General features: G+C 53.9%; 2 protein-coding genes across 3 annotated transcripts; one reads left to right on the forward strand and one right to left on the reverse strand.

The window, feature by feature from the left end:
* Positions 1-1600: 1600 nt before the first annotated feature.
* Positions 1601-16894, forward strand: CA9 (carbonic anhydrase 9). The gene is made up of 12 exons (XM_062513835.1): positions 1601-1770; positions 8696-8719; positions 9877-10047; positions 12190-12332; positions 12984-13076; positions 13336-13402; positions 13648-13805; positions 13951-14086; positions 16231-16254; positions 16434-16460; positions 16598-16691; positions 16831-16894. The coding sequence occupies exons 1-12, from the start codon at positions 1638-1640 to the stop codon at positions 16892-16894; spliced, it is 1134 nt and encodes a 377-aa protein (XP_062369819.1). The 5' UTR covers positions 1601-1637.
* A 944-nt stretch (positions 16895-17838) lies between these two features.
* On the reverse strand, positions 17839-22445 carry APH1A (aph-1 homolog A, gamma-secretase subunit). 2 transcript variants are annotated; one of them, XM_062513124.1, is made up of 7 exons: positions 22265-22445; positions 21221-21391; positions 20078-20151; positions 19784-19906; positions 19314-19441; positions 18959-19082; positions 17839-18725 (listed from the first exon to the last, which is right to left on the reverse strand). In XM_062513124.1, exons 1-7 carry the CDS (start codon positions 22375-22377, stop codon positions 18688-18690), a joined length of 771 nt encoding a protein of 256 aa, XP_062369108.1. In that variant the 5' UTR covers positions 22378-22445; the 3' UTR covers positions 17839-18687. The 2 variants fall into 2 exon arrangements, with proteins under 2 accessions (XP_062369108.1, XP_062369109.1); XM_062513125.1 differs by lacking the exons at positions 17839-18725; positions 21221-21391 and having other exon boundaries at positions 18951-19082.
* Positions 22446-22984: the final 539 nt, after the last annotated feature.

Below are 22984 nucleotides of genomic sequence, written 5' to 3' on the forward strand. Positions count from 1 at the left end.
AAGAGAGGTACCATCACTGACACAGTCCATGGCAGAAGCCCATGATGCCAGGTAGCCAATGCCCAGCAGCTTGTGTCCCTAGCTGCCGACTTTTTGGCACAGGTTCCTTCTGCTCAGCACAAAATCCAGCCCCAGCCAGATCTTCTGTACCACTTGATGGATCTTGAGCCTTCTTGTAGCAATGGCAAACCTGTGGATATGGATATATTCACACGGCTATGCTGAGCACATTCATAAAGGAAGACATTGGGTTGACCAGTGATTTGGGCTGGGAAAGAGCTGAGCAAACTGTTTTAGCAGAGGTGTGGAGCCTATGGGGCATGGCACAGAGCTTGGACTCTGGCAGTGCTGCAGAGAAAGGCGCAATATCCCACTAACTTGTCCAGTATCTTTTTGTTTGTTCACAGATTATATGTTGAGGGAAAGGATTTTCCCATTCTCTTTTGCACCATATGAAAAAAAATAATTTGCTGGTTGGACTCAAACTCCCTGCTGGATGATTTTCGTTGACTGTGCTGCAACTCCACTATCCTGAGAGAGTATATGCAGATTCCCTGCTCTCTAGTGTGATACAAGCCAGTACCCTATGGACACAGTGTTCACTCCACTAGGTTGGGCAGCCATGCCTGCTTTGCTCCTTCTTTATACAAAAGTCAATCTTGCCCCCAAACAGCCCTGGGGCCCCATGCATGTTGTTTCTGTTCCTGACTCTTTTGTGATGGGAGAAACAAAAGCAAAGGGAAAAAAATAGAGGAGGTTTCACCTACAAATTATTCAACAGCAGAATGGGTTGGATTTTTTTGTTTTGGTTTGGATTTTGTTTTTTTCTGGATAATCCCTGATGCTTACTTTTTTCTCGGCAAGTAGGTGAGCTGACATCACCATGATTCTCTGGTCTCTTGTAATGTGTTATATTAATGAGGAGAGGGGACAGCCACTATTGAAGGGTTCTTCACCCAACTCTGAGGAGAGAGGACATCAATGATGGGGGCGTCCTTGACCAACCACTGAGGAGAGGAGACAGTCAGGCCAAGGGTCCCTGGGTTGGTCCCTGACCAACCTCATTGCTGAGGAGAGCAGATATCCAATGCTGAGGAGAGTGGAGACCCATGACTGACTGATCCCAAACTCATCACTGAGGAGAGGGGAGGGGATACCCACTTCTGAGTGATCCCAACTGCAATATTGAGGAGAGGGGACACTGACTACTGAGAGTTCCTTCACTCATCACTGAGGAGAAGGGACACCCACTGGTTGAGGTGTCTTTCACACACTGCTGGGGAAGAAGGACCCGTACCCTTCAGGGGTCCTTGAACCATCACTGTGGAGAGGGGACATCCACAGCTGAAGGGACCGAGGAGCCGACTGAGCTCCCCCGCCCCCGGCTCCACCGTGTGTCCCGGCGGGGGACTGGGGTGGGATAGGGGCACCCCCGGGGGGAGTCCGGCTTCGAGTCCCCCTTGGGGCGGCTCACCTACCCGGACCGTGCGGCGGCAGACTTTGGCTCCAGACCCTATAAAAGGTAACGGAGGCGTGAGTCAGAGCCGGCGCCTCCTCCCCGCCCGCTCTCACTTACGTGCGGCCGGGCGGGCGAGCAGGCACGGAGCCGCCGTCCCGCACCCGCGCACTTGCCGGAGATGAACCGCGCCGCGCTGCGGGTCTCGCTTCTACTCCCGCTCCTGCTTCTGCCCGCCCTGGGCCGTGCCGGCTCCGACAGCGAGAGCGACCAGGAACACGGCGGCGAGGAGCCCCCGCATTCCCAAGGGAAAGGTGAGAGGGGGTCCCTCGGTGCGCGGGGCCCCACGAGGCGTGGGGCACCCCGCCGCTGCCTTTGGGGTCCTCGTGCTTGAGGCGTCTAGGAGCTTAGTTTGGGGTCGCCAGTGCCTGAGCACCCTGATGTGTGCAGCACCCCAGTACTGAGTCTGGGGTCTCTGACATATGGGGTACCCTAATGTGTGGGGTTACCTCCCTTGCTGGGTTGGGGGTCCTTGATGAATGGAGCGACCCAGTGCAAGGGGTGCTGGATTTGGGATTTCTGATGCTTTGTGGAGTGGTGTCCCCAGTGCCAGGGAGTTCTCCCCTTGCTTGGTTTAGGGGTGGGGGGGGGCTGTTGTACTTCCTGCTGCACCCGTGTTAGGGCTCCAGGTGTGCCCCGGAATGAGGCGCTCCCGTGGAGATGTGTCCCCCCAGCATCGCCCAGCTGCAGGCGCTGCACCCCCCAGCACGTCCCTGCCTTTGTCCCTGCTCCCGCCAACTCCCGTGCGTCTTGACTGGCCCGACCCCTGCCCAGGGGCTCGGCCCTCGCTTTGTCCGCAGCCTTTTTCGCCAAGTCCCTCTTGCATCCTACTGAAGGGCTCAGAGATTCCTGAGATGGGGGTGCAACGGCTGTGCACAAAGCAGTGCATCAAGCAGTCCCTGCTTACTCCCGGGGACCGCCCGGAGATTCCAACCCTGCACCCCGGCATGGTGGACGGTGGCCCATCCCCTTTATCCTGTAGAATGTCGACTAGGCTGCCCTGCATCCACGTAGTCCCCCCGCGGCCCACCAAGAACGGGGTCTGGCCCTGCTGCAGAGTTGGAGGGGGGCTGCCTCACGGCTGATGATGGGGGACAGGGGACGTGACAGAACGCAGGGCTGCAAAGTTGTGTGCCCCTCCTCCTCCCCATGAGATGCCTTGCTGGTGATGTGGGGGCTTTCAGAGTTACAGGTTCAGGGGAGAAGTCCTGGGTTTTTGGTCTTGGTGCTTTTCTGATTGGAGCCTACACCACTGCCAGCGTCCTACAGGGATTTTGGGGGAGTGCTGTGGGTTTGTTCCTCTGGGGCTGAGTGTTGCACTGGGATATTGTTCTCCCTGGTCATGCTCCTTGTCCCCACTTTGCCTGCAGGTTTGTTTCCCGGGTTCAGCCTCATAACATGTCCTTGATTTTGCCTCTGGTAAGGAGTTGTCCTGACCTGTGCCAGGACAGCTGCCCTGTGGTAAGGGCCGGGAATTGTTTTGTGCCAGGAGCTGCTTTTTTATTGCAATGAATCACTTTTCTTACCAGAGCTGCTCTTGCTGGGCCAAGCACTGGACAGGGATGGGGATGCAGATGGTTCTTGCCACAGAGATTAAGTAACCCAGTCCACAGGGTGGAAGGGTGTTGAGCATTCAGCATACCAGTGTGCTGTGCTGGCCAAGAGGCTGGACACCACGGGAGGTTTGGGGTGGGTGAGTGGGTGGGAGGACTGGGATGGAGAAGGGGAAAGGAGGTGGCCAAGAGGTCAATAGGGAACAGGCAAGTTAGCCCATTCTATACCAGTGGTAGAGGCTGAAGGCCTGGATGGAATCCCGTGAGAAGCAGGTCATGGCTGGAACCCTGCAAGGCTCCTGCCAGATGCCAGGAGTTGCGTGTCTCAGCACCTCTGCTGGGTGGTGAGCTGGTTCCCTCTTCCTCGAGGCTTGTGCATGAGGTAGGGCTGGTGACTCCCCAGCCCACGACACTCAGCACATGCTTGGGGATTTGCCATGGGGTTGCTCCCTGAGAAAACTCTGGCTTGCTCAGAGACCCGAGTCCCACGCTAAGTGTGTCTTTGGGAAGCAGTGTCTCCCTTTCCCTCTTTCCTCTCCCTCCTATTCAGATGTGTCTTGCTCTCAGTGTACTCTTCTTGCTCATTCCCCAGCGTCCTTTGCCCCCAAGGGACTCTATTTTCCTTGCTTAATACTCCTTATTCATCTCTCTCCGCAGCTCCAAGCACTGATCTGTCCTCTGGGATTTCCCCATTTTTATCCCTTTTGTTGGGATGGCCCTTTCTCTGCAGCATTCTGATTGTTTCCTGTTTTCCCTAGCACTTGCTGGGGCAGTCGGCTTCAGAAGGAACAGGAACATGCCCTGGAGTAAAGCCTGCCCTATGCCTTCCTCCACCCAAACCCTTGCCCCGCTCGGGGGGAGCTGGCACAGTCTTGGGCTCCATAGCCCAAGCAGTCCTCCCCCAGGAGAACAAAGAACAATCCCTGCAGGGACCTGTGCTACCAATGGCAGATTAAAGGCTGATCCCAAAGGGTTGTAGTGGGTCAGAGTTTATAAACACAAAGGGGCTTTAATGCAGCCAGGCTTGGGAGGGACCAATGCCCCCGTGGGCAGCACATGGGGTGGTGTCCTGGGCTGAAAGTGCTGCTGCATGGGGGTGTGTCTGGATGGAGAAACCAGGGAGGAGGTAGGGCTGGGATGGCACAGCCCTCCCATAGAGACATTTCCTGTGGAGCTTGGCAGAAAGAGGCTCAGGTTATGGATCCTCCCCTGCCCAGACCCTGTGCCTGTGCCATGTTTGCCACAGACTGGAGAGCTCACTTTGGGCAGTGTGAGCATAGTGGCACAGTCCAGGTACCACAATCAGGTTACTGCTTTCAAGAGGCACTGTGGTTTGATGTGTTTTGTGGGCTGGGACCTGACTGCTATGACTGGTCCTTACTTTGGGACCTGCACTCTGTGCATCTCTGCATGTTCTGGTACCTCCTGGCCTACTGACCAGGAGAAATAACACCCCACTTACCCTCTCCTCTGGGCCATGAGCTCCATTGATTCCATCATAGACTGGGATATATCCACAGACAGGGCACAGCAATGTGGTCCTGCTCTGGCATCTGTGACTTGAACTCATCCCACGGGGCTTTGAGCCAGGTGTGGCTCAGAATTGTATCCCAGTGAGAAAAGGAGGCTCTGTCAGGATGCCAACACTCCCTGTGGCTGAGCACAGGCCACCATGTGCCACGCTGATAAGAGAGCAGGATGGAAGAACTAGAAGTGAGCCTGGTGTCCTGCCTGCCACACACAAGCCATCAAACTTCTAGAGTTCAAGGCAAGCAGATAGCACAAGTGACTGTTCTGCTGTCAGGCAGCATCCACACAGTGAACAGTACATGGATTTTAGTGTTGTCAGCTGCCATGTAGCAGCTTCAGACTGCATAGACCCTAAAATATGAAAAAGTCAGGATGGGAGTTTTAGATCCATAGGGCAAAGCGCCTGGTCTCCTTCCTTATTGTTTGGCTCTGCTGAAGGTTGCCCCTTGGTCTGTGTAAATGATCCTGAGTCCTTTGGGTGCATAGTCCATCCTTGTGTGCCTTTGGTGAGGTCGCCAGAACACAGCTTGCAGCATCAGTGCCTTTCCTATGTGGGATTCACAGCAGCCAGTGGTTGAGCTGGCTCCTCACGCTGCCAAAAGTTGCTCCTACCCTTCCTCCCGGACTGCAGGACATGCGGAGCAGCACGCTGGTAATGGCAGCGTCTGCCTGAACTCGGCAGGAAAGTGTTGTTGCATGGTGTTAGATGTCAAGGAGGGAAGGGAGCTGGCACTTGCAGCAAAGCCTGTATCCCAGAATGGGAGGGCTGAGTGGGAGCGAGGAACAGCAGGAAAAAGCACAAAGGGAGGGTGTGAAGGGGAGAAACTCGTGGGAAACTTGGCAGGATCGCGGGCTGCTGGGGAAAGGCGGGTGGCAGGCAGTACTCAGGTGAGCCGGGGGGCTCTGCGCCGCTGAGAACGGAGGCGTTTTTGCCTGCAAGGGCAGGCAGCTCCTGCCAGCACCCTACTGTGTTCTCCTGTTGGAACCCCTGCAGGGAACCCTCTTTGCACATGATGTTGCACATTATCTCTCGGTGTGCGCATCGCATCACTAGGGCTGCTCCCCTCCACGTTTCTGGGAGCGGTTTGCAGTCCCTTCCGGGACAGTGGGTGCTCAGAGGAAAGGCAGGGCATGCAAAGAGCTGCAGCACCCGCTGCCGTGGTGCAGCCACGTATTTTGTGGTGAGCGGCAGCAGTTCAGCAGAAAGGAGACCTGGCATCACAAAGCTTTTTCGAAGGAGAAGACGTGCTCAAGTGTGGGAGGCAGACTGAATTATGCAAATCGACACTTGGGCAGGGCAGTGGGTTAATGTTCACGGTGAAGGGATGAGAGATTGCAAATGCCCCCAGGTGGAAGGGATCCGAGTAGTTACTGCAGGGCTCCTCCGAGCCCTGCCGAAGCAGGGGCTGATGCTGAGAGCCTGACCCAGCGTCCCAGCTGGGCGCTCTCCTGCAGCGCTCGGTGCATGTGCCAAGGGTGCCCCCGATCTTGCATGGCTGCTCTTGAGAGATGCCTGCCCGAGGGGGTGACCTGGCTGTGCCATCACTGCACCCAGATCCACGGGATGGGAAAACACACTCAAGGAGGCTTCAGTGTGTGGATAAGAGCTCGTGGATCCCTTCAGTTTTGGTGTCAAGACATCCCTGAGGAAGTCTGTTGTGTTGGGGTGGATTGATCTGGCTCCTGGGTGCAGCTACAGCCTTTGGGGTGTCCAAAGCTGCCTCGCTGAGCTGGCAGGAAGCTGTGAAGATGTTCCAGAGCCCCCTCGGCTCTGGGAATAGGCGTGTGCTGGGAGAGGTAGGAACCTGAGGTAATTGGCACAGTGCTGACACAGCAGGGCAGGTGTCAGCATGGGGTTATTGCTCAATCTGTGATACAATGTTTGGGCTGCTTTCTGTCCAGGCAGAGTACCTGGAGGTGAGCAAAAAGTGGGGTGTCGGGGCAGGCTGTGCCAGCTGAGGCATGTCCATTAAACCAAGGCAGCATGTGCCAAACCTGGGGTGCTGTCCCTTATCTGTGCCAGGACTACCCCAGTGTGAGTTTTTCTTTATGCAGATAATGCCAGGAAGGGTAGGAGAGTGGGAGCAGTGTGGGAGAAGATACACAGTGTTTCCAGATGAGGGTCCATGTTCTCTGGATTTTGTGCTAAGTCAGTGTCTGGGTAGCAGGTATCCAGGTGAGCAGGATAAATGAATCTCGGCTTGCTGCAGCACAGCTGGGTGCATCCCTGGGCAGAGCCACACAAGCAGACATGGAGAGGGCACTGCAGTCTGTCCTGTGGTTCACGTCCTGGTGTGTGCAATTGAAGTTTGCCAAGTCCTCTGCTTGCTACTCCTTCTTCCTATGCCTCTGGGAATACCCAAGAGATTCCTGAGCATCAGAAATGCGACAGAGGCGAGCCACCAGTCACGGAGGAGGAAGCCTTGAGATCTGTTCCCATCTTTGCAGCACATAGTGCCCCTAATCACCCTCCAGCCCTTCCCAGCCCAGTTTGGCTGTGGTCATTCACTCTGCTGAGCAGCAGATGCACCAAGACCTCCAGCAGTGCCCACGCCTGGATCCTGCTGGGCTTAGAGACTTGCATGGGACATCTGGGCCTGGGAAAGTTTGCCTCTTCCTTTCTCACCCATGAGCTGGAATCCACTCCTATTAATAGCAAGTGCGTGTCAATAGCTCTTGTCAGTGGCAGGGATGGAGGCCAGAGCAGCTCCTGTTAAGACCCTCCTGCATCCTGGCAAGGCTGGCAGACCCCACCATGGGAGAGAGATTATATTGGAGCTCAACTGTATTTCTTAAATGTTCCTCCATGTCACTGCTGCTGTGTGAATGCCCCCATTCGCCTCAACCCTGTCCCATCCTGGCACTCTCTGCTCCTGCACTCACAGGCTGGGAAGTGCCAACAGCTTGTTTGCAGTGACAAGCTTGCTGGTAAGGACAAATCAGAGGAGGAGCCCATGAATTACCTGTTGTGCCAGTCAGAGCAGGCACATAATCCTTTTGGGCCATGTTTCTGTGCTTGGGGCAAATTTGAGCTCCACATCCCTTTGCCTGGAGATGGTTGTTTAGAAGGGCTGCATTAAAGGGCTGTTAGAGGACTGTATTAAAGGGGTTGTTTAGAAGGGCTGCTGGTGATAGCCAAGGTGTTTGGTCAGAGGTATCTGAGAAGAGGTTCTGATGTGCTTCTAAGGCCACCTCTAGTGATGTGCCAGGAATCCAGGTATTGCTGCCAACTCTGGAGAGTGACAGTGCGAGGGCCAGACTTTTGAGTACTGTGTACTCTCAGGACCTTCCCAGGAGGGCTTTATCCCCTGTAGATCTGCACAGTGGGCACATCACTGGCTGTGGAAAGCTCAGGTCACATCTTGCCCTGCTGTGGTCACAGCGGGACCCATGGGTGACATAAGAAATGGAGGGGTCCTAGCATGGAATCCCCCATCCTCCCTCCTGTTTTTCCTAAGGAAAGGGTTTTGCATGCTAGGACCTTATAAAGCTCTCTGTGAGCATTTGGGTGGTCATATGAATTAGAACTGGTAACGGGACCTGAGCATTTGGCCTGGCATATTTTCCTGTGAAAGTCCATCTCCACTGCAGGGGTGTTGGTGGACATAAAGAGAAGGTGCTCATTTTCTTCCTCTGCTGGAAGTCCCAAGGCAGCTTTCCTAGGTGGGAGAGGGTGGCTGCATGGTGCAGTGCATCTTGCTGCCCAGAGTCCTCATGGAGTGTGAGAGCTGCACTTGTGAAGTGCCTTGTCTTGCAGCAGTGGGAGGTTTTGGCTGCCCTAGAACAGCTGCTGGTACAGCTGCTCAGTAATGGAAGAAAGTATCTCTGATTTTTCCTTTTTAAGGATGATGACAAGATGTTAGCCCTGGAGTTTTCCCTCTGACTGACAACTGCAGGAGACCTGGCCATGATCTGAGGAGGCAGTACACACTGGGAACATGCCCTTTGCTGGGACAGAGAGAGAAGTGGGAAAACAAAAGCAGGGAGGGGGATGGAAGGCAGTGGGAGCCCAGAGACTTGCTGCCTTGCAGAGGTATGTTTGCTGACAACCTTTCCCTTCCATTCATGTGGTTCTTTCTTTTCTTTTTTTTTCAAGGCCACAGCCACTGGAGCTATGAAGGTAAATACCCTGCAGTTACTTCTGCTTTTTTTCCTACTACCCAGCAGATCCTGGAACTGAGCCAGATGTGGTTAATTATTACAGGTCTTCTGTGCACACTCCAAGACTCACCCATGTCTCCTGCCTGACCCTGACACAGTGCTAGTACTCGGGCATGGATGGGCTGAAGAGCCAGGGGTTGCCCTGATTTCCCCAGGAAGCAGCTTCTCCAATGAGGGTTTTCCCAGCCCCTTGGGTGTGGGGGGATGCCCCTCAGGGAAGGGTTCCTCCCTGAATGAGAGCTTCCCTGACCCTGTGCCAAGTGGGGAAAAAGACTGCTCTCCCCAGGCTGGACTTGCAGTCCATGCTGGGACTTTGACCAGACCAGGGATTAGCTTGTACTCACCTCTGCCCTCTGTCACCTTCCCTCCCCACTCTGCCTGGCCCTGCCCTCCCATCAAGGCCTGGGGGGCTTCTCCACAGCACCCATGATGGGCATCACCACAGCGCTGTGACAGATACACCCCTGACTACTTACTGCACCATCACTCTGGGGTTTGGCTCAGCTGCTGATGCCCATCTCCATATTTACAGGGGTCCTATGATGGGCTGGCCTGTGGACAAGCCTAGATTTGCACTGGCCCATTACATGGTAGAAGCAGTCCTCTGCAGTGCAAAGGGAGGTTTCTGAGGCAAAAGCTGTGCTTATATCAGCTGTAGTACTAGGGAGAGGAGGCCATTTCAGCAGCCATCCCAGCCATGTCAGCTGGCCCTTTGCCACAGAGCCCAGGAGCTCTGTGGTACCTTGCTCAAGCAGCACTGGGGTGATACCTGCCAGAGGCCAGGCTGTACAAGGCAGCAAGTGTGTGATGAGTTGCAGGGCAGCAGCTCCTCGACTTGCCAAGTCCACTCGTAAATGATCTTCTTGCACTCTTCCTAAACACCCCAAAAATAGATTTTCCTGGCAGCTCACCATGCTCTGAGACCTTTCCTGATACAGCTGCATTCAGTCACATGTTAGCTGCTCCCAAGCTAACTTCATGGAAGCTAAACTTATGTGCATGGCTACTTCCTTGGCCAGTGCCAGTCCCCTTCCCCAATACCCCCAAACCTTCTTTCTGGAGGTCACCTCACCCTGGAGATCTCACTGACAGTTCCTCCCTTCCTTCTTGCACCAGATCTGAAGCACTGGAATAAGGACTACTTGGACTGCGGGGGCACCAAGCAGTCACCCATAAATGTTGACACAACTCAGGCCATCTTCAGCCCTGACCTGCGGCCAATCCAGCTCTCTGGCTACAGCTTGCCCGCCAACATGCAGCTCAAGCTGAAAAACAATGGACACACAGGTGGGGGCACACTGCAGGGACTGTAGCACAAGGAGAGGATGCTCAGACTCTCCCAGCAAGACTGGGCTTCTCTCATGCCCTTCCCCCTGGCTCTTGGAAGGAGATTGTAATTCAGGCTGCAGTCCTGTTACTTTCTAGGCCATAAGGGAAGCAACAGATTGTAGAAATTTACAGGTCCATTTGCTTTCCTGCATGAAGTGAGAAGCCCCAAGGTGTCCAGAGCCTTTGTGAGTTGGCGCCAGAAATTTGTAAACTCTGCTTTTTTTATTTTTAATATTTCTGACTCAGGTTTTCAGCCACTGGTTCCTTCCCTACATTTCACTTCAAAGAGCTCATCAGTCTCTGGATGTGATTTAGACTTTAAACTACCTACACCTGTCTTTTAGGGCTCAACATCAACAACCTTATTTTGTCTGTATTTAAGGATTCTATTTCAAGATCCTAAACAATTTTTATAGGTGGGGTTTTTTTTCCCCTTCTCCAATACTAGAATGATTTTTGCAAAGTTCTGGACACAACTTATTCACGTTATTTTAGTATTAGCCTCAGTATTCCAGATATGGAGGAAAACCACATCTTTCCACATCTGAGGATGGTTGGACCTGTTTGCTACCAGCTTTTTCTTGGAGGAGGCAGAATGTTTTGTACACACTGGTGTCTGCCAGTCCCCAAGCTAAGAAAAGGTTATGGAGAAAGGGACTTAAGAACTTGCTGACGGTGTGATAACGCACCTCCTTGCCCGGGTAGCCAACAAGATGGAGCTGACCTGTGTATACAGCAAACTTGACAGGTCAGGCTTGCTGTGTATGGTCAGATCAGCTTCATGCTGCATGCACAGAGCTCTATATTGTGGCCTCCTGCCCTAATGTGCCTGCAGAGTTAAACCAGTTGAGCTCAGTAGTTGCTATTTTAGACACCCTGGCATCTGGTGTTGCTTGGTGTTTAGAAAAGCAGTGAGAGCATTTTCACTGGGGAGGGGGGAAGTACTTTCTTACATGCTTTTAAGATGCCTTTTTTTTTATTTTGGCAACCACTGATCTGCTTTATGAAAAGCCATAAATAAATAAAAAGTTGCAAGCCTAGTAAGGTATTTGTACAGTTACTCATTTTGGTAACAACGTACATATGCTATATAAGCTTTTTGAGGGCCTGAAAATGACTCAGGTTGTTAGGAGACAGAAGGAAAACAATGGTTTACCTATACAAAAGAAGTGTAAAAGTAGATAAATTCATAGGGAGGGAACAGTTTCTCACTTCCTGTATTTGAGTTTTCTATCTCTGAACCCAATGGCAAGGAACTTGCGATGGCAAATGACTCATCATTGCCCTGTTACCTGGATAACTCCAAATCTGTGCCCCATCAGTGATGTTTCTAAGGGACACCCCATCTAAAAAGGAAAAAGGAAAAGACCTTACATTAAAAATCAGGAAAAGTTGCTTAAAATAATATGACAGTCTTTCTCAGAGTCCAGGGATGCCCCTGATATTTTTGCCACGTGTCCAGGTAACTAGGTTTTAGGATTGTCACATTGTTGCGTAAGTCCAAAATAGCTGGATAAACCACATTAAAATAAAGAAAAAACAAAGTATGAATTTACAGTACGCAAAGGGACAAAAATTTTAGCTCTAAGTACTTTCAAAATAGCTAGCTCCAGTGCTGTTATGCACTTGCAGGCTGCTTTATTTGAAAGGTCCCAGCTCACCAAGAGTTGCCACTCTCTGTCCACCTGCCCTGCTCTCACAGATACTCACTGCTCTGCCAATATCTTTCTCTATGAATTTTGTTCATGGTCTCTTTATATTATTCTCACTTACTGAATAAATTGTTGGATAACATTTGCCTTGGAGCTGGCCCTGGGAGTCTTTGCAGAGGGGCTCTTCACTTTCCAGCATTTTCATAGCAGTTATTTTTGAAGCTGACGTATTTACTGTAGTATCCTACAACCTTAAGTCAGAATTTGAATCCTGACACATTGGCAGGCTTGCCCACAGCCTCATGAGAGATGGAAAACAAGGTTTTCTTTTATGACCAGTTTCTAGAAGGCCAGGGTGACTGTTTCCCTTGAAATACCTCCTTTGCATACCTGTGGAATGGACTGGGCTTTATGCTGCATTACTGAGCTCTTCCTTCTGCCTCTGCAGTTGTTCTTGATCTGCCCGAGTCCCTGGCCCTCACTGGTGGCTATGCACAGCAGTACCGAGCTGCACAGCTGCACCTGCACTGGGGCTCCCCGTCGGGACCCGGCTCGGAGCACACAGTCAATGGTCGACGCTTTGCTGCCGAGGTAAGGAGTCCTCATGGTGCTGGGCAGGGAAGGCATTGGAATGCTGTCATGCTTCTCATCCATGGCTCTGGTTGTCACTGAATGTGGGCTGTAACTCCTGGCCAGGAACCTGGGCAGCTCTGCAGCAGGAGGGCTCAGTGTAGCAGGCCACACTTCAGTGGTGAGCCAGACTCATGCTGAAGCCTGGTCCTGGGCTGATGGAGCAGGAGCTGTGGCAGTCCCCAGGCTGTAGAAGCCAGCTTCCCTAGAGGCTGTGAGCCTGCTTTGGGAGCTACAGGGACTGTTTACTCTGTACACACTGTCCTCTTGCTCTGCCAGCTCCCATCTGGTTTCATCCCTCCTCCTCTAGCTGCTGTCCTCAAACTGAGCCTGGCTCTGCAGTATTAGTCCCTATTACCCAGGACAAATTAGTCCCTATTACCCAGCACTCACCAGAGTGCTGGTTTACTGTTCCTGCAGGCAGAGCTTCATGCTGGCTGCTTTGCAGCAGCAGATTTTCTTGGTCCCACCAGCATTTTCTCTCCCCTGCAGTGGTAGTCATCACACCTGCACGTCTCTCACAGCCCCCACATCAGCAGGCTGTAGCTCTGTGGGAGTGAGCATCTCCCAGTGGAGTCTATCCAGCACTGGGGTTGTATTTTTCCCTTCCAGATCCATGTGGTCCACTACAATACCAAGTATGACAGCTTTACAGAGGCAATGGTTCACCCAGATGGCCTGGCTGTACTGGCAGCCTTTCTGGAGGTGAGTTCCATGGACCTAGTAAGGGGAGGATGGAACAGGGGTGGGCAGACCTGGACACAGTTTTAGGGACTGGCAGAGGTGCAAATGTCCTTTGGAAGAAGGGGAGAGAAAGGGCAGATCAACCCTGATAAGAATGAACAGGTGACTGGGATAGGGTGCCTCTCTCAAGGAGCAGTACCTCCCTGCTGGCACTGCTATCACCACCTTGTCTCCCTTTGGACGCTGGCCTTGACATTACTATGGGGTCTCTGTGTTGCAGGTTGGGCATGGGGAGAACCAATACTACCATGAAATACTTGAGCATCTACTCGAAATCCAAGAAGTAGGTAAGGCCCTGTCCCACCTTGTGCTTTGTCTCAGGGGCTGCAGCCCAGCAGAGAAACCAGCTGCTTGACAGAGCAAGACTGCAGCAGGCAGCCCACCTGCTTTTCCCTGCCTCTAAAGCAAACCAAATGCTCTTTCTACAGTGGCTTGCAGTGATACACGCAGTGCCAGACTGCCCACGATCTTCATGCTGTTGTCCTCCAAGGGGTTTGTACCAGTCTCACTCATATTATGTTTCCTCTCCCAGGACAAGAAACCTTGGTGCCTGGATTCAACATTGCAGGTCTGCTGCCTGCCAATCTGAAATTTTACTTCCACTATAATGGCTCTCTGACTACCCCTCCCTGCTACCAGACAGTCAAATGGACAATCTTCAACCAGACCATGTTGCTCTCTCATCACCAGGTCTGTCAGGGCAATGAGCTCTGCATTGGGTCTTTCCCAGCCTCTCCTGTAAGCTGGTGCAGGTGCCCTGTGCCAGTGCTCTGCAGTTCATCTGCTTCCAAAGGTGGGATGGGTGTTATTTCTGTTCACATTGCTCTCCTTCCAGATGTCAATGCTGGTTTCAACCCTGAGAAGCCCCGATGACAAGCTTTTGCAGAACAACTACCGGCCAGTGCAGAACCTGCATGGGCGACGGGTGCTGGCGAGTTTCCAGACTGCTCCTTCAGTGAAGCACTCTCCTGGTAAGGAGTGTGTGAGTGTGCATAGGCTGCTCCAGCAGCAGGCTGGCAGTGATGGGTCCAGCAGAAGGAGTCAGTGCTTTGTGTATCTTACAGAAACACAGCATCTGCATGGGTTAGGCCTGCCCAGCAAGTGACATATGGCAGCACTGGTCTTAGGGTCTTGCTCTGTCCCGTTTCTGCACTTTCACCCTGCCTAGAGAAGATTGGTTTCAAGAAACTTATTTTATCCTTCATCTTGCAGACATAACAGTAGTAGGACTAGAGGATGCATGGTCAAGAGCAAACAGGCAGGTCCCAGCACTCCAGCTAGCTACTTCAATCCCAAATGCAATAGACAAATTCAGGAGGAGTTGCCAGAGGTACAAACTCTCAGCAAACACCCCTCCTCCAAATCCTGCAGGACAGGCAGTACTGGAGACCCCTCCTGAAGGCTGTGCTCTGCCACTGGGGCCTCACAGCCATCCTGGCCAGGCACACACTCCCCTGCCTGAAGGATCCCTGAATGTCCACCCTCTATTTCTCCTTGAAGGCCTTTCTTGCATTGATGATTTCCAGGCATGAGTAGAAATCACTATTAATCCTCAGGTGTGACTATTGCTCTGCATCACTGAATTTTTGCCCATTGCTGTTCCCTGAGGTCACTAAGGGTTTTCTGTTCAACATCATGCTCGTTTTCTGTTCTGATGGCATTTCCTACACCTTTTGTGAAGGTGACTAATAGGAACAGCACAGGGCTGGTCCCAGGCCTCAGGGCAATGCCTCGATAACCACACAATATGGTGCAAGGTACTTCCCTCACCGTTCCACCCCTAGTCTGCTTGCTAATGGCTCTAGGCTTCTAATCACTGTGGTCTTCAGCCTGGCTAGCAGTTTCCCATGTGGCACTGCATCAAATGCTTCACTGAAGCTGGGAGAGATAAAATCTACCACATTTTCTTTGTCTAGAATATCACTTATCAAAGAAGCATATCGGGTTAGGCTGGCATGCTCTATCTTTGGTAAACCTATTAGATACTTTATCATATTTTCCATTTACCTCCAAGCCTTTCTTTTACTACTTTCTTACGGAATCTGTTCCAAAGCCTCCTAGATCTGGGGCAAGGGAGGTTTGCCCAGGTCTACTTTTTTTTTTTTTTTCTTCCATTACTTGCTATTTCTATACAAAAATCCCCCCTGAAACAAAGCCACAAAGGTCTTGTTCCAGAAGTTTACGGGACAGGAGAGTATTCCAGTACTCTTGGATGAGGTTACTGGTCCCCTGCCTAGCATGCACAGGATTGTTGGGAGTTCCTCCCCATTCAGTGCTAACTGCCTGCTTGAGCCCTGGGGCTGCTGAGCACTGAGATGGAGTGCTGTGATGTCACATCTTGTCTTGCTTGCAGCTGCACTTTCTGTGCCTATGCTTGTTGATCTTTTTGCCAGTCACCCTCAGCTCGGGATAGCCACTTGTGTCCCCAGCTGTGGGGTGAAGGTGGCAGCTTTCCTGCAGCAGTCAAGTAGCTGGATAGAGCCCATAGATAGTGCCACTTTGTGCACCATACCTGATCAATGTACAAATGATAATGCAGCTCTTTATAAGCCACGCTTTTGTGCTGGGCAAACATTTGCCCAGCACAGCTCCCTCCCAGCATGTAGGGCCACCAAGCCATCCCCATGACAGGTGCCCTACCTGTAATGTGTGCCTGCCTCCTCCCTGGGAGCTGCTGAACATCTCACTGCAGGCAACTGTCTCCATGGCTGCTGCCTGCTGGGCTCATCCCAGATGCCTCTCTGGGGTCTACTGTGGGGTCTGGTGCAGTCATGTGGTGCTGCAGCGCTCAGCACCCTGCCTGCTTCGTAGGCTGTGGCAACAACAGTAGGGGGAGTCTCTGGCTGGGCTCAGCAAGGGTCAGGTGTGGTCTGTGGTTCAGGCATCCTTTTTTCTCCCCTTTTCACATGCTTCTGGCAGCATGTCAGGGCCAGGCTTCCTGCAGCAATATGCTGTGAGCTGCTGGGGATGTGGTAGGCAGCTCTCCCCTCCTCATGGGTGATGGGGGGTCTTGTAGGCAGCCCTACTTCAGAAGCCCAAAGGCCTGCAGGCTTGAGACTTCCCTCCCCAAATACTTCAAAGGCAACCCCCTTGACTGTGTCGTCTTTCTTTACAGGTAGTGATGATTCAGCAACAGCAGGTAGGTGAGCAGCTGGCACAAAGCAGGGGAAGGTGAGCAGGGGTTGTACCTGTCTGCGAATTGGGGTCCTATGCAAGCCATGTACTGAGTTAGGGGGCGAGTTGCCACAGTGGGTTTGTAGGGCTGTTCTAGCATTCACACCGCTGGTTCTCATCCTCTGGTGTTCATCTCCTTTTCAGAAGGACACTCCAGCTCATTTCATGCAGGTAAGTGTGCTCAGCCAAGGCTGGCCCTTTGTATCCCCTCTGCCCCTGGGCTACCAGCCTGTTCCTTGCCCCCTTTTACTCAGCTAGTAGTCCCAAGGAACCACCCCAAGAGTAACATGCCTGTGCTTGGCCTGCAGGAGATGTGTTGGCCGTGCTCTTCGGGGTGCTCTTTGCTGTCACAGCACTGGCCTTCCTGCTGTACATCTATAAGCACCGCAGCCAGAATGCACGGTGAGCAATGGGGAGACACAGGAGGGCAGTGCCTGTGGGCAGGATGGGTCCAGGGCATAAGAATGGGTTTAATGGTGGTTTCAGGCAACAAGACCCCCTGCCTGGTCTAACAGTCCCTCCCTCTTTCTCTCCTCACCAGGCTGGACTCGCCAACCAAATCCAAGGTCATCTACACAGCAGCCAGCACCGAGAACACAGCATAAACTCCACACCACTATGGCAGTCCCAGCCTCACTGGCTCAGCCTGCCACCCCACCTCCCCTCACTCCCCCTGGAGGTCAAGGAAGACCAGTGCTCCAGCACACCTTGGCTGCATGGGCTGTTCACATGGACTGTTTGTCTGGGGGGCAGCATTTGACCATAATAGATATTTTTGTTATAAAAACGGGTAAAAACTATTAAAAAAAAGGCAAAAACCTTTCATGGTACCAACAGTCTCTGCTGCCTTTGTGGGAAGCTGTGGGGCAGGAAACAGCACCTTGGTGCAGCTAGAACTACAATGGAGAAGGGTGTGCAGGGACCCCTTCCCAACTGTAAAGACAGCATCAGCCTCTCTACACTGGGCAGAGCTCCAGAGTAAGCAGCACAAGGCTTCTACAGCCCAGCCCTGCCCTCCATCACTCTGGGACTTCTTCCTCCTCTTATTTGTGCAAAGCATTGGAAAAACATAGCTGTGGCTTGGTAAGGCTGAAGAAAGGCAGAGCTGAAGGTGGCAGAGCCCTTGCTTGCTTCCTGGCCAGCCTCCACCCAGCTCACCTCTGGCTTTATCATAGCTAGATTAGCCAGAACAACCCTAGAACCGTGACTACCTCCCACCTTTCATGGTGGCTCCTGTGGAGCTGGACCCAAGTCCCAGGGAGCTTTATGACCATGACAAAACCAAAAGAAACTGGCCCTGACAGAGGAGAGGAACCTGCCCATCTCCAGCCCTTGGCTGCCTCCACCCCAAAGCTGTAAAATTAGAGCTCAGTCACTGCTAGCAAAGACAGAGCAGGAGCAAGGCCTGCAGGCAAACAGGGTCTGCAACTGCCAGACCATCCTCCTCCACTCACACCAGCACGAGCCATTGTTAACCACTTGTACCCTCACTACAAGCACAATGCTGCTGGCCACACACAGTCCTGCTTGTCTGTGGTACTTAATTTTATTGGTATAAAAGCCCACTGTGGATAAAACTGCCTTTTCAGCCCAATGGCAGTTTCTCCCTCCCAGCCCTGTGGCACAGAACCAGGGCTGGTACCCGCCTGAAAATCCCCAAGAACAGGAGAGGGCAATGATCCATTGGAATGGTCCCTTGAACCCCCTCCCAAATCTGTGCCGGCAACAGCTGTGGCATTGCATCTCCTCCCAAGCCCTCCACCACCCTCCATGCCCACTGGGTCCTTTGGATACTGTCTTTTTCCCTCTCCTCCCATTCTGCATACCATTAGTACCCATGGGTCCCCCAGCACCATCCTGCTGCACCAGGACTCCAGCTCAGTCCTGCCAGTGCTGTGGCTCCTGGGGCAGCAGGACTGGGCAGAGAGGTGGAAAAAGGAGCACTACAGCAGTCAGCCACGACCCAGGGCATGGCAGCACATTGCAAAGCCCCTTCCTCCACCCTGCAGTGAGGAGGCAATGCGGGCCCCCTGCCCTAGCACAGGGGACAGCACATCTGTGGCAGCGGGGGGAGAAGCAATGGGTTTCTTTGGGCTCAAGCCTCCAGCAGTCACAGGCAGGCTAACTGGGGCTGAGCTCACAGCAGGGCCAGCAAAGTTGGGTCCCCCAAAACTGAGGTGTTTTATGGGAACTCCGAAAAGGGTGTTGGAGTGAGCCAGTCTTAGCCACACCAGTCGGCTGGCTGCCACAGCTGGACCCCAGTGCCTGCCCCGCCAGGGCTGGCCGGGATCCCCCAGTCCAGGAGAAAAGATATTGCAAAGAAGGTGATGGCCGATCCTGCCGACAGGATAGGAGGGGAGGGGAGGGGTGGCTGGGGACTGGAACATCCTGCAGGGCCTCAGGATCCTGGCTGGGGGCTGGCTCCACTCCGTAAACCTGCAGGAACCAAGAAGAGAAACAGTGAGTTTTCACCAAACTCTACTTCTCCCAAGAGAGCTAACAACCTGACCATGGCCTCAAAAACCACCTGCTCCTCTGGTCTAAGAGACAAGGGGATGATGCCCTTGTTCAAGCCATCGGGACAATCACCATCCCAGCACCACGCTGGGTGAGAGAGAGACTCATGAGACCCAAAGTGTCCCCCACCCCTTTTTTGGAGCTTCACTTACACAGCAGGAAGCGTCGCAGGTTCTGCGCAGATCCCCCTGAGAGCAGGTAAGCCCAGGCAGCGGCACCAGCCATCAGCAGGTAGGAGGGCACCAGGCTGCCCACGTACAGGGGGTTGCAAAATGACTGTAGAGAGAGACATGAGAAGAGAAGGGTGAACAGGCAGGAGACGACAGAGACAGGATGTGTGGCAGTGTCATCACCTCAGCAAATGGAGTGGGACAGGCGGCACCAGCCCCAGTATTCAGTTTGTGAAGGGCCACTCCTTTGCTAGTGCCAAAGGCTATTCCCTCCCAGAACACGGACCATTACTCTGAATACAGGTCCCAGCACAGAGCCCTGCTCCCAGTTACTCACCAACCCCGAAACAGTGAGATGCATGATAACAACTGCTGCGATCTCCCACCAGCGCCGGTGCTCACAGCCATGAAAGAAGAGGATCCCCCAGAAGGTGTGAAGGAAAATCAGCACCATGGTCATAAAAGCTGCAGGGAGAAGCAGGTGTCACCAGGGAATCACCCACCTGGCCTGCAATCTTGGGGAAGGGATGGAGATGCGTCAGTAAAGGGGGGGTAGAGAAACAGCTTGGCTGGACTGGGTGGTGCTGGGTCAGACTTTGAGTGTAGGAGACATGGAAAGAAGAGCAGGGAAGGTCAGAGGCAACAGCAAGAAGGGTTTGTCACAGAGATATGTGACAGGGACTATAAGGAGCTCAGGTGGTTGAGGGTGCAGCATGGACAAGAAATCAGAAGAGGGAAAACTCCAACGCCTCATCTGCTGCCTCTGTGGTGGGGCAGAGATGTGAGTGAAGGGTGCCAGTTACTCACCTGAGGTCAGGAAATACAGCTGTGAATCCCCATGGATGCCCACAGTGCCAGGCCCTAATGCGTCTGCCAGGAGATTGATCATGGAGAAGGCGCCACTCATTAGACCAAAGCCCACACCAGCCACTGCCATGACAGGGACACAGTTAAGTTTTGAACCTCCCAAGGGTCACCCCACATACTTCCCAGCAAGCTTTGGCATGAAAAATTTCCCTTTACACCCAGCATCATGCTCAGCCCTGCCCAGCCTCATCCCCTGCCCCACGGTGAGGGCACTCTGCTCTGCACAGCACTCACCATATGCCATTTGCTGAATGGAAATGGGGGAGCAGCCATCCTCACTGAGGGCCACCAGCCCCTCGATGGCCTTCCTGTGGGGTGAGAGTACACTGGAGCCCAACACAGCCAAGCCACCTCCCAAGGCATGGTGCAGTATTCATTCTGCACCATGGCCACCTCCCTGGCAACCTCCCTCTCCCTGTACAACACCCACCATGGAGATCATCTGTGTGACTGTACCACCAGACAAACCAGGCATGTGAAAATCACGAGGCCACATAGAAAGATTTTCCACAGAGAAATGTGGGTGCCAGCCAGCCCGGCAGAGCAGGGCTGGTGTGAGCAGGACATTGGGCATAAGGCAAGCAGCACCCCCGCATGGAAAGCAGCCCCACTGCAGCCATGGGAGGCTGTACCTAATCTCCGCACTTAAAGATGTTGTCTAACCATAGAGGAGGTGCAGGAAGAGCTCCAAGAATTAAAAAAATTCTATGGGGAGAGAAGCTGGGAGAGAAGATGCTTCATAATTTGTGCCAGCTAGAGGTGTGGCAGGTTGAGGAGGATGACAGGCAGCTCCTCAGCCCGGGGAGGACAGCTTGGGACTGGAGATCCGCAAGGCAAAGGAAACGCAGTGGTTTTATGCCAGAGGCTGCTCCGTGGAGCTCTGCTACCCTCTGTCTGCCCGCCTCTGGCAGTGCCCTGCTGCAGGGAGCAGTGCCAGCCTGCTGACACAGCTCCCTCTCCAGCATTCTCCCAGCTCTCCAGGAAGACCAGGGAGTATCAAGGGCACCTGCTCATGCCTGTCTTCCCAGCACAGTGTCCGTCTATCCAGAGGATGGTGCAGCATATGCTCCCCTTGCAGCAAAAACCCCTGTACTCCAAGACAATAGTATCAGGAAGGCTAGGAGCTGCCCAAGCTGCTCTGAGACTGTGACCTGGGCTGGTCAGGGCACCAGATCTTCTCAAACTTCACACTGCTCTGCCCCACTTTACCGCTGAGGTCATCATACTGAAACAGGTGCCACCCATGTGCTCACGGTAAGCATCTCCCTGCCACTCTTGACACTCCCCCCACTCCAGCAGCTCACAGGTGAAATCTGGCACCACCACAGCTGGAAAGACCATCCAGCATCGCTGGCACAATGGAGGAGATGCCATTACCTGAGGAGCTTGTAGTAAAGGAAGCGGAAGGCCTCCTGCAGCAGCACAGAGAACATCACCCCAAAAATCAGGAGCCCCTTCTGCAGCTGCTCATCCTGGGGGTCGCTGGCTTTCACTGCGATAAACCAGATGAGGGACGAGAGCAGCAGTGACACCAGCCAGAAGAAAGCCCTGTAAGAGACAGAGCTTGCTGGCACCAGTGCTGAGCCAGAGTCCCTCCTGTGCTGGGACTGGCACTGGCAGTTGTGCCCCAACCTTGCCCACTCACCCACCAGTGCTGGGCAGGTGGTGCCTGTATGGGTCTCCCTGCTGTGCTGTGCCCGCACTCTTGGCCCACTGGTCACCAGAACTGGCACCAGTGCCCATGTTGTGCCCACAGCAGTACCAGCCCCTGTACCAGGCTCATATCCATGCCAGTACCAGTCCCAGTACCACATCCTTCTGGTCCCACAGTGGTACTGGTAGTAGTTTCCCAGGTGCACACATACACCAGTACTATTATCAACCCTCCACTGTACAAGTTCTCATGTCTACCATGTGTTGTGACAGTAAGAGAAACAATACCGGTGCCCCTGCCATGCAAGCAACAGCACCAGCATGAGTACTGGTGACTCAGGTGAGCCCACAACAGCACCAGGACGTGTACCGGTGACTCCAGTGAGCCCACAACAGTGGGCTCCAGTGAGCCCACCAGTGTAAGTACTGGTGTGCCTATTGCAGCCACGATGGTGTCTCAGCCAGTACCAGTCACATGCCAATCACACCCCTGATGCCACCACCACCCTGTCACACCCATACTGTACCAGCACCGTCATTGGCACAGCACCCCTGTCCCGACTACAGTAACCGCGTTGAGGCTCTGGGACCAGCACCCCATCACATCCGAACTGGTACCAGCACCAGCAGGAGACTCAGTGCCCCCACCACGACCGTTCTGGTAGCAGTACCGGCGCTGGGCCCAGCGCCCCGCCACGCCCACACCGCTCCCGGAGCCGACCCTGGTCCCACACCACGGCAGCACCAGAGCCCCCATCGCTGACTGACCCGGCGATGAGGATGATGATGCGGAGCGGGTCGCGGGCGATGGTGAAGATGAAGAGGCCGAAGGCGGGCCCGAAGGCGATGAAGGTGCACCCGAAGAAGACGGCGAGCGTCATTTCGGCGGGAGCGGGGACACGGGACCGGGGTCGGACCCGGAGCTCGGACCGGACGGGCCCCGCGGCCCCTTCCCCCTCCGCCGCCCTTCCGGGGCCGATGACGTCACACGTGCGCGCGCCGCCGCCGCCGGAAGCAGCGTCCCGGGGCGGGACCAGGCCCGTCAATCACGGGAGGTGCTGGAGGTTGGGAAAGGCCCGGACAGACGGTGTGCTACCCCGGGCGGGCTTGCCAGGGAGGGGATCGCCGCACTAGCCTGGAAGATCTCAAGAAGCGCTTGGTGAACGCTCTCAGTCACACGGTGTGACCCACGGGAGGTCCTGTGCAGGAGCAGGAGCTGGACTCGATGATCCCTGTGACGGGTCCCTGCCAGCTTGGCGTGTCCCGTGATCTTGTGGGCCGCAGCCTGCTGCCAGGAGAGCTTGGCCTCGTCCCCACGGCCACCCCGTGACTGCGGCCCTGCGCAGACCCCCGGGAGCAGGCTGTCCCACCCTCGGTGGGCCTGTGTTCGTTTGTCACCTCCAGTCCAACCCCATTTCAACGAGATTGACACAGAAAGGCACTTCACGGTACTTCCCGCTTAAACTTCCCACTTACACCCACACCCCA

This window comes from Cinclus cinclus, chromosome Z, assembly GCF_963662255.1.
Source record: "Cinclus cinclus chromosome Z, bCinCin1.1, whole genome shotgun sequence".
Taxonomy (NCBI): domain Eukaryota; kingdom Metazoa; phylum Chordata; class Aves; order Passeriformes; family Cinclidae; genus Cinclus; species Cinclus cinclus.